The sequence below is a fragment of the Coptis chinensis genome, chromosome 6, assembly GCF_015680905.1.
Source record: "Coptis chinensis isolate HL-2020 chromosome 6, ASM1568090v1, whole genome shotgun sequence".
NCBI lineage: Eukaryota > Viridiplantae > Streptophyta > Magnoliopsida > Ranunculales > Ranunculaceae > Coptis > Coptis chinensis.
The window spans coordinates 18,973,768-18,989,214 of record NC_141461.1 but is presented as its reverse complement, the minus strand read 5'-3'; the positions used below and the strand labels follow the sequence as shown (position 1 = coordinate 18,989,214).

Here is a 15,447-nt window from a genome sequence, read left to right as displayed (position 1 = left end):
GATTCTTGTCTTCCCTAATAGAATGACATTGGCCAGAGCAGACAGCAGAGTGAGGAGAAGGATGCTGTTGAATTGTCTAGTTAATCTGAATTCAGTATATATATATAAGGATTAGGAAGAGTGGGAGAAAGCTTTTTCCCTCTGAAGTAATATATGAGTAGAAACTACTTTTTCACTTCGAGTATAGTATCATTTTGATCTGTGGTTATTAGGTCGTGGGCCATTTGACATTGAAACACATAACGTCGACTTAATCGAATAGACAAACTTGCATAAAAATCAGATTGCCATAGCTATATTTGTGAAAAGTAAAACATTTGAAACTGCCAGCATTTTGAGCTCTTAGAAGTATATCTAGCACGGTTAACTCCAAGTCTGTCTGTTTAATTTCGTATCTGTCTGGTAACCATCTGTTCCTAGGGTCTACGGAATCACCTGTTCCTCTGGAGTGACTTTTGGTTGTATGTGTCGTCAAAATTCAACAGCTGAAAAAGACGCATAATTCAACGTTGGTATGCCATTTAGGGCATTCCCAATGCATAGTCACTTTGGAGGTAACAAGCCCAAAGAAATCTCTGCTTATATGTTGGTGCTCTGAATATGTCATATGCATGGTTTAATCTGTTGCAAGCCGCCAAGCCGGTCGTTCTCTGGAAGAAGGCATTTGAACTACGAGTTTGTGCTCTATTCTTTTTGTTTAATAAATATAAACTTCATTAACTCATACAATTACTGACGAAGTCTGCAGGTACTTGAAAAAGGAGATGCCCGCCCAACTGGCCAAAACGTTAAAGTTTCTTGGAGTAAATAAAAAGGGGTACAATATTAAAGCTGTTACAAAAGAAATTTTACTGCAACTATAAACTGGCACAACCTTAGAACGTTAGTAGTCTTTCAAACCTCAAATTTGAGAGAGGGCATTCACCATGTTAGAACGTGGTTTACACATAGCAACCAAGGGCATAGCCTTGGGCATAGTAACCCCAGTGCTGTGCTCATCCATTTCCACTTGCTCTCTCCCAACTCTTTCCCACTCAAAGCACTGAATAAGTGTACCCAAAGCCAAGGGCAACATACGCATAGACATACCAGCTCCAGGGCAACTTCTTCTCCCAACACCAAATGGACTGAACTTAATCCCCATTTCCCTTTCACCATGTACATCTTCAAACCTCTCAGGAATGAACGTTGTAGGCTCTTCCCACACCTTGGGATCCCTATGTATACCCCAAATATTGGTGAACAAGATTGTTCCCCGTGGTATGTTGTATCCTCCAACTGTGCAATCTTCTGATGATGCATGTGGTAGTAGAAGCGGTGCTGCTGGATATAATCGTAGTGTCTCATGGATGATGCAATGGAGATATGGAAGATTAGTAAGATCAGAGTCGTCTAGAACATGGCCTTGTACGTGGCTGTCAATCTCTGATCGCGCTTTATGTAGTTTATCTGGATTGTTGACTAGAAGTGAAAATGCCCATTCCAGCGTTAAGCTCATTGTATCCACCCCAGCTACAAACATTGTCTACACAGAAAATGTAATCACCGCGTTAGTAAGATATGTAGGTTAGAGGTTTGATGAGTCAACTTGAAAACTTGTCGGAGTGATTGAGTTAATTCGTTAATTCATCTTAAGAACTGTAAGTGTGAATGGAGCACCAAACTGACATGAGAAGTCTTGAGTCGTGATCCCCCAGCCATTTTGTGTGGCAATGTAAAACCATGTAGGTCTTAAATTTCTTTTGGAGAAAAGCTGACTTGGTATGTGAAATTATTTTTCTGTAATACGATTTTTACAAACTCTTCAGACTCTTACATACTTCCACATGTGCTTGAGATAACTGGCTTTGGGTGACCTGTATAACTTGTTTTTTAAAATAAGATTGCGAGCCTTTGTTACGGGCGTGATCAAGCATTGATGGTGAATTGGCGATGCCCGATTCAACTATCGAAAACCATAAAAAATGCTGATCTTTGGTATGTTAATTGTAGAGAAAAAAGAGTTTTTTCTGTTTTTCACGTTCAGAGCGCTGCCAAGGCTTCGAGTGGGCGACCAGCTCATGGCTCCAGTGTTTTGGCGACCACCAGCCGTGTCCTTTTGTCGGCCACTCACTGAAGAACCGTGGATTTTGGTTTTTTGGTATAAAATCAAAATCAGTTTTTTGGAAAACCTAACTTTTTCCAAAACCAAGAAAGAGAGAGATTATAAGAGAGCAATTCTTTATGAGTTGAGTGTTCATTCTTTGTGAGTGAATTGAGAGACTTGTAACTGCTTACTCGGGACATCCAAGAAAGCTTGGAACTCGCGATGTGGAAGTAGGCAAATTCTTCAACCACGATATATCTTGTCTTGTGGTTTTGTTCTTCCTTTACATTAATTGTTTTACTTTATATGCTTGTTATTTGATATTGAGAAGTGTTGGGATATTGCTTGGAGGTGTTGAAGTCTTGTCTAGTGTGAAGGATCGATCTTTGTGTAGGATTGATCCGTTTGTTGTGGTAACGTTGTTTCCGCGACTTATATATTCACAACAATTGGTATCGGAGCGTAGGTATGCGACCTAGGATTTTGAGTTTAGTGCTCAAAATTTGTGTAAAACAAGGTGTTCGATTAAATTCGAGGTGAAACCGCTTTCTTTTGGGTTATTATATGTAACTTGAAAGATGACTCCCAAGATGTCAAACGCAAGGTTTGAAGAGAAGTTTAATGGGAAGAATAACTTTGGGATTTGGCAAGTCCAAGTAAAGGACATCCTCATCCAACAAGGTTTGCCTGAGGCTTTAAAGGGGATTAAATCTAAAAGCGGCGAAGTATGAGTAATGATGATTGGGAAGAGTTCGATCTTCAAGCTTGTTCATCAATCCGGTTATGTCTTGCTAATGAGGTTATGTATAGTGTGATGGGAGAAAATACCCCTGCCGGTATTTGGCTCAAACTAAGTCTATGTATATGACCAAAAGCATGATAACAAGATGTACCTTAAGAAGCGTCTTTATCGGTACATAATGGTCGATGGTTCAACGATGCAAAGAGCACGTTAGTGAGTTCCGTCGGCGTCTAGCGGATTATTTGAATGTTGGTATGAAGATGGATGATGAGGATCAAGCGGCATGTTTAATATTCTCCTTGCCGAAAAGCTATGAGCATCTAATGACTACATTCATGAACAGAGAAGTCGCCGATCTTGACGAAGTTCAAAGTGCACTTCTTTCTTATGAGTTGATGAAGAAGACACGTGTAGAGAATAGCATTGATGCAGTCGGGGGCTAGTGGCAAGAGGAAATTCAGATGAACGAAATTATTCAAGTAATGAGAATTCTAGGTCCAAGTCGAAAAGCCTTTAAAATATGTAACAATCTTCAATTGCAATGAAAATGGACATTATCACAAATAATTGTCCTCACCCAAGAAAGAGAACAAGAGATGGTCGGAAGAAAGGTAAGGCAAAAATTGAGGCAAATTATGCTTCTGTAAGAGGATGAGTTCGATCTTTGTGTCCACAAAGACTATATGACCGAAAAGTAGATTCTTGATTCCTGATGTTCCTATCATATGTGCCCGAATAGAAAGTGGTTTACTTCTTATGAGAGCATTGATGGTGGTTCCGCTTTTAATGGGTAATGACGTTGCTTGTAAGGCGGTAGGAATTGGAACTATACTGGTCAAGATGTATGATGGTGTAGTGAGGACTTTAACCGATGTGAGACATGTTCCCCGAGCTAAAGAAAAGTCTTATTTCTCTTGGTACCTTAGATTCCAAAGGCCACAAGTTTGTGGGCGAAGGTGGAGTCCTAAATATTGTTAATGGCTCTTTAGTTGTTATGAAGGGTCAAAAATATAGAATCTTGTATACTCGATAGGTAAAGCGGTGATAAGCGATGTAGCGATGGGTGCATGTAGTAATGATTCCGAGTGCACTAAGATATGGCATATGCATTTAGGGCATATGAAAGTGAAAAGGGTTTGTCCGAGTTGTCTTGAGGGTTCTTGAAGAACTTGAAGAAGCCAAGTATGGGGTTCTATGAACATTGTGTCTATGGGAAGCAAAGAAGAGTCAAGTTAAAGTCAAGCAAGCACACGGCAACAGCATCCCTGATTATGTGCATCGGATGTTTAGGGACCCTCCGTGGCTTCCGAGGAGAGGTAACCGCTATTATGTTTCATTCATTGATGATCATACTTCGTATGTGTGGGTGTATATGATGAAATCGAAAAGATGAAGTGTTTGAGACATTTAAGAAGTGGAAGGCGAGGGTTGAGAATCGCAGATAGGAAGGTAAAGACATTACTGGTCCGACAATGGTATTGAGTATACCTATGGACCTTTCCAAGAGTTAATCCGTCTTGTAAATGCCAATTACCGGACACTAGATTCGAGCACGCCACGCCAGAATGGAATGGCGAGAGAGGATGAATAGAACTTTGCTTGAAAAGAGCAAGATGTTTATTATCTAATGCGGTCTAGGCAAAGAGTATTAGCGATCGATGTCCATGGCGTGTTACCCGCATGATAGGTCACCATTACATCAAATATAGATTGCGGGGCACCTTATGAGGTGTGGTCGGGTAACCCAAATGATTATAGTATTTTGAAGTGTTTGGATCGGCGACTTACTACCATGTGAGGGACGGACAAAGCTAGATCCTAGAGCTAAGAAGGCCATATTCTTAGAACGCAAATAGGGTAAAGGGATATAGATTGTGGTGTCTAGAAGACTACAAGTTCCCCGGTCGTGAGATGTTACCTTTGATGAGACTTCCGTGTTATCTTTTCAAGATTCTAAGAAGTAGGGCGTAAATAATGAAGTCTATAAAAGTTCAAGCTAATGAGCTTGAGTTATGCGATCGCCAGATGACTGGTTAGATCATGATGAGGTACCAAATCATGGAACCACACAAAAAGAACAGAAGAAGAGCAAGAGCATCCGCGAACTTGTAGTGGTGACCACAGGCAGCCAGAGAAAGTTAAAGAAGTGCACAAGTATGGGCACGAAGCCGCTGAAACACTATGGTCGTGGATTTAGTGGCATATGACCGAATATCGAAGATGATGAGCGGATAGCTTCAAGGAAGCCGCTAGAGATGCTTCATTCTGAGAGATTGGTTGGCGGTATGCAAGCGGAGATGGAATCTCTTGATAAAAATCATACATGGGACCTAGTTTTATTGCCAGCGGCAAAAAAGACTATCGGCGATAAATGGGTGTTCGAAAGAAAGAGGTCCTTCCCCGAGTCCAACAATCTTGGGTACAAGGCAAGAGTGGTAGCAAAGGGGTTTTCACGAAGGAATGAGTTGACTACAATGAGGTATTTTCCCGGTGGTCAAACAATCGTCCATTAAATGTGTTATTAAGTTTAGTTGCTCACTTCACTTGGAGTTAGAGCAACTTGATGTGAAAAACCGCTTTCTTGCATGGGGACTTGGAAGAAGAGATCTATATGAGACAACTGAAGGGTTTGTCGTTCTTTGAAAAAGATTATGTATGCAAATTGAATCGGTCCTTTATCAAAGAAGCAATCGCCTGTGCAATGGTACAAGCTTTGACACATTCATGATCTGGCATGAGTACACCGGCGTAAGTATGACTAGCGGTCTACTTTAGAAAGCTTCGTGGTAATGACTTCATCTATCTCCCTGCTTTATGTGGATGACATGCTTATTCTTCCAAAAGCATGGTGGAGATAGACAAGTTGAAATCTCAACTTAGCTTTGAGTTTGAGATGAAAGACTTAGGTGGAGCCAAGAAGATCTTTTGGCATGGAGATTGACAGAGATAGGAAGAAGCGGCGGATAGTTGTATCTCGGAAGAAATACATTCAGAAAGTAATTTCTCGATTTGGTATGGAGAATGCAAAGTCGGTTTCAACACCTTTAAATTTGGGCATTTTAGGCTTTCGCTTAAGTTCTCTCCTAGTTCGATTGGAGGAACAAAAAGCATATGGCAAATGTTCCTTATCAAGTCGCAGGTGGCGGTTTGATGTATCTTATGGTGTGCACACTACATTTGGACATTTCCACAGGCGATTAGTGTTGTCGCCAGTATATGACAAATCACAGGGAAGCGGCATTGGGAGGTAGTGAAATGGGTACTAAGGTACTTGAAGCGGTACCTTAGATGTGGGATTAGCTTATGGTGGAGGCACTTGTTATGTCGGTGGGTTTGTGGATTCCGATTATGCGGTGATCTAGATAGGCGACGATCGACTCATCGGTTATGTGTTTATGATGCATGGTGCACCGTTAGTTGGAGGTCTATGCTTCTGAAAGCTCTGATTGCTCTATCTACTCTTGGAGGCAGAGTATATGGCGTGGCGAGGCGATGAAAGAGGCACTATGGCTTCGAGGTCTTCTAGATGATTTGGGTATTGAAGCGGAAACGGTGTTGCTTTGTATTGTGATAGTCGAGTGCTATTCATTTGGCGAAGAACCAAGTTCATCATGGTCGACCAAAGCATATTGATGTCCGTTATCACTTTATCTGGGATGTCGTTGAGGATGGTGATGTAGTACTTCGAAAAGTAGACACCCATGACAATCCCTGGCGATATCTTTGCGAAAGTTGTCACCGGAGTTAAGTTCCAACACCTTTGGACTTGCTCCAAATCCTACATGTTTGAAAAAGAGCCACTTTGTGGGCATAGCCGCTTTAGGCGATTACCGCAAAGTCTTCACTTCTTTGGAGGTGTTCCTTTTGGATGTGATCTTCTTTGGATGTGTTCGGCTTGGTTTTATGTGTTAAAACCTCACCGAGGTGGAGAATGTAAAGAAAAAAGAGTTTTTTTTTTTTTTCACGTTCGAGCGCCGCGGCCGAATCGAAGCGACTACGCCGGGAAGCGCCTTCGCCAGTCCTTTTTTATGGCTTCACTTCTGAATAGCGATTTTGGTTTTTGGTATAAAAAACAAAATCGGTTTTTGAAAACCTAACTTTTCCAAAACCAAGAAAGAGAGATTATAAGAGAAGCAATTCTTTGTGAGTTGAGTGTTCATTCTTTGTGAGTGAATTGAGAGACTTGTAACTGTTACTCGGGACATCCAAAGAAAAGCTTGGAACTTCGCGAACCGGAAGTAGGCAAATTGCCGAACCACGATATATCTCGTCTTGTGGTTTGTTCTTCCTTTACATTAATTGTTTTACTTTATATGCTTATTATTTGATATTGAGAAGTGTTGGGATATACGCAGACGATTATTATAGTGGTCATTTTTTGTGAATCTCGAGTCTCGACAATGGAGCCTCTCCTGTGGGCGAAAACAGAGATTCTCTCTTAAACTCTTCTCCTTCTTCTCTCTCAACTATCCTACAGCGTGTAACCTCTTAGCCGTCCTAAATTCTATTCTCATATAGGAAGCAGGAGTACCCCGATCCTTTCTCTACATCTAACTTTATCAGCTAGGAAAGCATCTATGGAATCCAGCGTGGAACAACACCAGGATACAGACATGATACTGGAAGGAAACAAGAGAATAGAGGAGCTGCAGCAGAACATGTTTAATCTATTCTTCAAGAAGAAAGCACAAAGGGTGATTGAATTGGATTGTATAAATGGTCCAGACCAAGTAAATGGACCACTCACTCTCGTGGGTAAGCTATATGGAGGGCACAAACTACATCTAGAAGTCCTAAGTGCAGAGGTGCATAGAATATGGCAAACCAAATATGAAATCTGCTTGGAAATGGTGGATAGGGATCATATCCAAATTACGTTTGAAGAGGAAAAAGAACGAGCACATGTACTGGAAAATGGGCCATGGAACATACATGGGTACATCCTATCACTTAAGGAGTGGAGGGGAAGTCACCGGATGGAGGATTATAATTTTGATCTGGTTAAGTTTTGGGTGCAAATATGGGACCTTCCAAAGGTACGCATAAATCAAGCTAATGTACGGAAGATTGGAGCAGAACTTGGGGAAGTATGTGAAGTCGATCTCTCATGCCCTCCAGACTTTAACCAACCGGTAGCTAGAGTGAAGATAGAAATGGACATTAAAGAAAGGCTAACAAAGGAGCAGAACATCAAACTGGAAACAGGGGAAAGTCTGGTAGTCAGATTCAAGTATGAGAAGCTTGAAATATTCTGTTACTTCTGCGGTATCATAGGACACGACCAATATAACTGTCGCATTAGAGCACAATATAGATATGATATATCAAAAACCGGAGGAACCGCAGCGGTCATCAAACCTTTTTTCTCATACCAACTGAAAGCCTCACAATTCTTCAATGGTACAGCATTTACAGGGAAACAAAGGGTTGTCATAGTAGGGGAGCCACAGAAGCTAAGAGTGGAAGAAATGCCGGCGTCTCCGGTTAACGGAGGAAGAGGGTACGGGCTGAGAGCTAGACAAGACAGGTGGAACAATACCACGTCAGACAAATCCGAAGCAAATAGAGACAAAACAACGGCCAATTCTCAGTACAGCTGCCAGAGGAAACAGGTACAGAAAACACAACGGCTAGCACACAGCTGGACGTTATTACAACGGATAGAATTCAGCCTTCTGGACCCCCACCTCCTCCTCTGATAGAAAGAATAGCAAAGCCCAAAGGACATGGGCCAGAGATAGGCGTGAAAGGGCTGTTGGGGCCTGGGCAAGAAAAAGGCAAAGGCCAGCTGGTGGTGTTTGAAGGACAACAACATAACTTGGGCTACATGGAAAACAATGTTATGGGCCGGGACACCCTAACAGAGGCTTTAGATAGGGAAGATGGTGGGAGAGAGGATGCAGAACAAGATAAGTCTGAGACCAAGTCTCAAGGTATCCAACCTGGAGCACACTATGGTCAAATCAAGCATGCTGGAGGCAGTAGGATGCGCCGCCCTCTAAACCCACCACAATACCTACAATCAGCGATTTCCAAGGAAAAGATCAGCAAAACCAAAGAGATCCAGTCTGAAAAAGAGGAGATAGCCAGCACGCGAGAGCAGGAAACAGAGTTCCTATTCCAAAGCAAAGCGACGCGTGGACGAGGATTCAAGACAAAGGTATCTCGAGGCATAAAGCAAAAGAGGAGGACACAGATCAGTTTAAATGCAATAACAGAGCTGAAAGAAAAGGAAGAGGAGTCTAATGGAGTAAGGTCTACTGGAAAAAAAAGAAAAGGAAGTCTAGCAATAGAAATTTATCAACCCATGGCTAGTGAGGGAGAGTATAAATGGCGGAGAAGGAGTATTCTAGAGGCTGTGAAGAGATCAAAGAGGGCAAAGAAACAAGCAGATGAGATGAGAAATAGAGGGGAAGGAGATAAACTTATCCCAACAGGAACGCCAATTGTTCCAATATCCAGTGGATCGAGTGAGTCCCATAGTGAACAAGGGGGGACTGAGGAGGAGGGCATGAATACCTCATCAGAACCGTCTACAACAAATGAAGAAGACCTGGAGTCAGACTCGGAAGAAGAGGTGGACACAGAAGATTCTGAAGACTTGAAGGATGATTTGCGGTTTGAGGCTGGATTAGAACACCCAGATCAAGAAGTTATCAATTATGAGGTCCAAGATATGGCTGGCCTAGAGGAAGACTGTGAAGGGTTTGATGACCAACCCATACCTCTGGCTATGGATGATTCTACAGTGATCAGACAGAGTCAAGATGAAGAAAGGGTAGTATCAGAACAAGGTGGAAAGGCTCTAGTTATGGAGGGGAGCAGCAATACACAAGACTACAACATGAAAGGAAGTGAGGATAACATAAACAGTGAGGGTCTGTCACTATCTCCCTCAGGGCTCGCGGTGGCTGTCCCCTCACAGCCGCCTCTATCTCCATGACGATCCAAGCCTGGAACTGCCGGGGGATAGGTACCACCACGGCGGTTCAACAACTAAAGGACCTGTTGGGGAAGTTCGAAGTTGATATTATGTGTCTGTCTGAAACTAAAGCAAGTCAAGATGGAATAAAGAAACTGAGTAAACAACTGAAGATGAGTGGGTCTTTTGCTGTGCCTGCATTAGGAAGGAGTGGAGGTCTGGCAATCTTATGGAGAGAAGGAGTCGATCTAGAAATTCTTGGAGCTTCACGACACCAAGTTACAGGTAGAATTGTCAATTATTTTCATAAGGAGCCTTGGTTTTTCTCTTTTGTGTATGGAGAACCTATTGCCCATAATAGGAATAAAGTTTGGAATGAACTAAGGGGAGTAGCCCCTTCGATTCCAGGACCTTGGATACTGTTTGGGGATTTTAATGCCATTGCTAGTCTAGATGAGAAAATAGGGGGAAGAAGTAAAATCACTAAAAGCATGGAGGAGTTCAATGGTCTTATCACTGATCTGGGGCTGGTGGATTTAGGGTTCAAGGGCCCTAAATACACTTGGAGTAACAATAGGAGGATTCAAGACCATATCTTGGAAAGGCTTGATCGAGCCTTGGCTACACCTGAGTGGCTAGCTGCCTTCCCCAATGCCCAGATCAGGACCTGGGCTAATGCAACCTCTGACCATATTTCTCTGTTTATAAATCTGGCTAAAAAAGCTGAAAAGCTGCCTAGACCTTTTAAGTTTTTTGATATGTGGCTCAAGAATGAGGGATGCTTGGCTGTTATTGAGAAAGCTTGGAATTCGATAAAGGCTGATCTTCCTGATAGAACGTTTATAAATAAGATGAGTAAGACTAGGAAGGATCTCAGCCTTTGGAACAAGCATGTGTTTGGGAATATCTTCACTAATATAAAAGCTACCCAAGCTAAGCTCAATTACGTTACATCCAAAGCCTTCAAAGATAGGAAACTATACCAAGGCTAAGAAGCTTAAAAAGGAACTCGGTGGATCGGTATATTAAAGAAGAAGACTTTTGGAAACAAAAGTCATCTAATACCCGGCTTAAAGATGGTGGGAGAAACACAAAGTTTTTCACTTATCCACCATATACGAGGAAGAAGGAAAAATAATATCGAAAAGATAAGGAATAATGAGGGATTTGGGGGAAGGTAGAACAGGAGGTGGGAACCTCTTTAATCAATACTTTAAGGAGATTTTCACCTCTGATCAACCAGAGATAAATGAGGATATTCTTAATTTGTTTCAACCTTGTGTTACCCCTACTGAAAATGATAGGCTCACTGCTATTCCTACTTCTGAGGAGATTTGGGCTGTGGTTAAAAAGAGGGGGAGCCTTAAGTCCCCGGACTGATGGGTTCCAAGGCATTTTTATCGAAAATCTTTGGGATACCATAGGGCCTACTGTGGTTGATTTTGTTCAGGATTTCTTTAATCTGGGCTCCTTGAACCCAGAGGTAAATGAGACCTTTATAACTTTGATCCCAAAGGTTGCTAACCCAGACCATGCTTCTAAATTCAGGCCTATTAGCCTCTGCAACTTTGGGTACAAGATTATTTCCAAAATTCTGGCCAACAGACTGAAAGGTCTGATTAATAACATCATATCCCCATTCCAAGGGGCTTTTATTAAGGGCAGAAGCATTGGGGATAATGTTGGCCTGGCTTGTGAGGTTTTCCACAACATGAAACACATGAAATCTAAGAGAGAGGGGTGGATAGCTCTTAAGCTGGACATGGCCAAGGCCTATGACAGGGTGGAATGGAGTTTTGTAGACAAAATCTTTGAAAAACTTGGTTTCAATGAGAAATGGAGACATATGATATACCAGTGTGTATCTACAGTCTCTTTCAAAGTCATGCTCAATGGTTCCCCTCTGGAGAAGTTCACCCCTGAAAGGGGAATTAGGCAAGGGGATCCCATATCCCCATATTTGTTCATTTTGGTCTCAGAAGCTTTATCTAGAATGGTGGCCAAGGCTGAACAAGAGGAAAGGGTACATGGGGTTAAAATCAAAAGGCATTCTCCTGCTCTCACTCATCTGCTATATGCAGATGACTTGATTCTTTTCACTAAAGCAAATGTGGTGGAAAGTGGATATCTGAAGAATATTCTGGATGATTACTGTGCTGCCTCAGGGCAAAAAATAAATTATGAAAAGTCTAGTGTCTTCTTCAGTAGGAATGTCAACTATAGACAAAAGATGAAACTCAAGAGGTTTTGGAAAATCGTAAACTTCTCTCCAAAAGAGAAATATCTGGGGGTGCCTATTATGCTATCAAGGAAAAAGTCTGAGGACTTTGACTACCTGGTAGACAAGATTCATACTAAGATAAAAGGTTGGAAAGCTAAGGTGTTGTCCCAAGCTGGGAGAACAACTCTTATCCAAGCAGTGGCTCAGACCATACCTCTATATGCTATGTCAACTTATCTGCTCCCTGTGGCAACTTGCAATAAGATTGACAGAGCATGTAGAGATTTCTGGTGGTCTGGGAAAGAACAAACAAAAAGTGTCCATACCAAAGGGTGGGACTCTCTCTGTCAACCAAAAAAAGTTGGAGGTTTGGGATTAAGGAAGGCTAGGGATATGAATATGGCTATCCTTGCAAAGCTGCCATGGAAGGCTGCTACTGATGTTTCTTCCTTATGGACAAGAACCTTGTTCAGCATATATGGAAAGAAATGGATCGGAGATGTAGCCAAACCCCCTGACAAAGCCTCCTACTTTTGGAAAGGCATACACAAAGCATTCAATGCCATTAGTGGGGGCTTAATATGGGGGATTGGGAATGGGGAAACAATTTCTCTGCTCAAAGACCCATGGCTAAAATATAAGAATCAACTAGTTACCCTGAAAGAATTGGGGGTGGAAACCCCTAGTTTGCAGAACAAGGTTGTCTCGGAGCTGTTCTTGAATGATAAAAGTGGGTGGGATGAAACTAAGATAAGGAATCATTTTGATCCTTACCTGAGCAACCACATTCTAAATATCAAAGTTAGACCTGAGCAAACCTTGGCTGACAAGATGAAATGGAATGGGGACAAGTATGGGCAACTAACTGCTAAATCAGCATATAGGTTCCTTAAACCTGAGGATGAGGTGGGTCAAAGTTCAAGCTGCAACTCCCACTCCCTCACCCAGGTGTGGAAATCCCCATTACCAGCTTTTATTCAGATGTTCATATGGAAGCTATACATGCATATGCTTCCAATGGGAGACATTCTGGCAGAAAGAAAGATAAAAGGGGATTTATCATGCCCGTTTTGCTTAAGGGAGTTGGAAACAGCTGAACATCTGCTCTTCACTTGTGAATGGACAAAAACTGTATGGTATGGCTCTATACTAGGGCTGAGGACACCACAGCATCTCCCTATAAGACAGAGATTGGATAGGCTGATCTTGTGGAGCTGCAGTAAGGACAGTGACCAAGCGCTGGCTGGGATACACATGGCTTTTATTCTATATCACATATGGACTTCCAGAAATGAGCTCAAATTTGAGAACAGAAAGGCCAACAGAGAAAGAATTCTCAGGGAAAGCAGCAGCCAGGCAGACAAGTGCTACAAGGCCTTCAGAGAAGAACATCTCACCCCTACTCCTAACTCAACCATACTTAAACATAGTTTTGAGGAACTTTTTCCCCTTATTCCAAATGATAGTATTATAATAAGCTTTGATGCTTCTTTTCACAGGGAATTGGGATGGGTCGGGGGCGAGGCGTGCTTGTGAAGATGAAGGATGCATCATTAGCAGCCGTATCGAAGATTTAGAACCATAGGAGGCGGTGATCTTTGAAATGGAAGCACCGGTTCGCGGTTTTTTGGCAAGAAAGCTTGGGAAGCCACATTTTGTGTGTATAAGCGATAACAAGGAGGTGATCAGGGCACTACAAGGACACCTATGTCGATGGGAATGGGAAGCCATGACAAACTATATTATCTCTCTAGTACACATTAGTAACTCTGTAGAGTTTAAATGGATTAGTAGGGCTTTCAATGGGGATGCAGACTCCCTAGCTGCTTGGGCCTATCAGCAGCTAGGTAACTCTGATCTTCCGAATTGTATGGTTGCTACAAACTGTGTTCCTTTATGGCTGTGAGGGGGGTTGCTTAAGTTGATATATATAAATAGTATGAATTGCATAAAAAAAAAAAGAAGTGTTGGGATATTGCTTGGAGGGTGTTGAAGTCTTGTCTAGTGTGAATGATCGATCTTTGTGTAGGATTGATCCGTTTGTTGTGGGTAACGTTGTTTCCGCACTTATATATTCACAACATTAATTAATTCTGGTATTGAAAGATAATAGAATAAACAGATATTGCGTACCAGTACAATTCCTTTGATGAATTCATCAGGGTAATGCTCAGGATCTGCTTCTTGGATGGATAAGAGAGCTTCAATTATGGTTTTGCTTTCATCTGCTGTTGCAGTAGTAGAACTGATCCTCCTTTTCCTAAATTCATTGATCATGTCTTGCAAAAATGAGTCTCTCTTTTTGTGCAACTTTAGAATACTCTTCTCCCTTCTAGAAAGTCCAAACTTCCTTAGAATTGGCAAGAAATCTTGCAAACCTAATGCCAACATAGGACTAAATAGCTCTTTAAAATGATCATGGACCCGCTTTTGTTCATCGAAATCCATGGATTCCTCGAAACATCGCTTACCACATACCATCCTCGTCATAACATTAAACATTAGTTTAGAAAACATCAACTTCAAATCAAAATGTTGTAATCCACCATTGTAACTTTGAAACAAATTCTTAATAAGACTCCGAATTTCCTCTCTACGTATAATTGAAGACGTTTGCAGACTCTTTGATGAGAAAATTTCTATGGTAGTAATCCGGCGAAGGTTACGCCAATGTGGACCATATGGAGACACTACAACCGTGCTATACTTGTAGCTAACATGGTCTGCGACAACTGTTTGAGGACGGTTTGCAAAGATGACATCGTTCTTGGTGAAGCATTCTTCAACCAAAGATACAGAGGAGATGAGCAGGACAGGTCGTGTTCCGATTTCTAGAAATACGATTGGACCATATTTTTGCGATAGAGTCTGTACGGTTCGAAGTAGGGGCTGCTTGAATAGGTGAAGGTGGCCTATAATTGGAAGAGCAAATGGACTTGGTGGGAGGTTCTTATTTGTTGGTAATAATATCTTGATGATTACAAGGATGAACAAGGTGAGCAAGAAGAGGTAGAGAAGTTCCATAATGCACCAAGGCAACTACTAACACTAACTGGTTGCTAGCTACTATGAAGAGTTGATTCTTTAACTCTTTATATAGAATGGTTTGCAGAGGTCACATGCCAAATTTGATAAATGATTGTAAGCCTTGTAAGGTAATGTCGGGATTATATTCACACCAATCATGTATCTCGAGGTAGATTGTGTGGATGAGTGGGTTCTATCGGTTTTTGGATGCATCATGGGCACATCAAAGTAAGCAACAGAGAGATTTCCGTCAGCCAGTATGTCATATTTTGTGTACGAGCAGATAAGGCTTACTTGCGAAGTGATCATCAGAGTATTGAATTGTTCATGACGATCTGGTGGGCCGTTTTTGAACTACTTGCTGGAGTTGGGCAAGTCGTTTGCCTGTCCCAGTGTCTCGACCACACGAGACCTTTTGTGCATCATCCACAAGAATTTGGAATCACTGT

At 41.9% G+C, this 15,447-nt stretch overlaps 2 protein-coding genes across 2 annotated transcripts; one reads left to right on the top strand and one right to left on the bottom strand.

The window, feature by feature from the left end:
- Nucleotides 1–690: 690 nt before the first annotated feature.
- Nucleotides 691–15,235, bottom strand: LOC147491939 (cytochrome P450 81Q32-like). Its single transcript, XM_086565520.1, has 2 exons — nt 14,105–15,235; nt 691–1,525 (listed from the first exon to the last, which is right to left on the bottom strand). The coding sequence occupies exons 1-2, from the start codon at nt 14,993–14,995 to the stop codon at nt 902–904; spliced, it is 1,515 nt and encodes a 504-aa protein (XP_086421646.1). The 5' UTR covers nt 14,996–15,235; the 3' UTR covers nt 691–901.
- Nucleotides 7,165–9,059, top strand: LOC147491940 (uncharacterized). Its single transcript, XM_086565521.1, has one exon. It carries the CDS (start codon nt 7,406–7,408, stop codon nt 8,525–8,527), a length of 1,122 nt encoding a protein of 373 aa, XP_086421647.1. The 5' UTR covers nt 7,165–7,405; the 3' UTR covers nt 8,528–9,059.
- Nucleotides 15,236–15,447: the final 212 nt, after the last annotated feature.

Coding starts and splice junctions, on each gene's coding strand:
- LOC147491940 (XM_086565521.1), top strand. CDS start 7,406: ATGGAATCCAGCGTGGAACAACACCAGGATACAGACATGATACTGGAA.
- LOC147491939 (XM_086565520.1), bottom strand. CDS start 14,995: ATGGAACTTCTCTACCTCTTCTTGCTCACCTTGTTCATCCTTGTAATC. Junction 1,526..14,104: donor TCATCAAAGGAATTGTACTG/GTACGCAATATC, acceptor TTTTCTGTGTAG/ACAATGTTTGTAGCTGGGGT.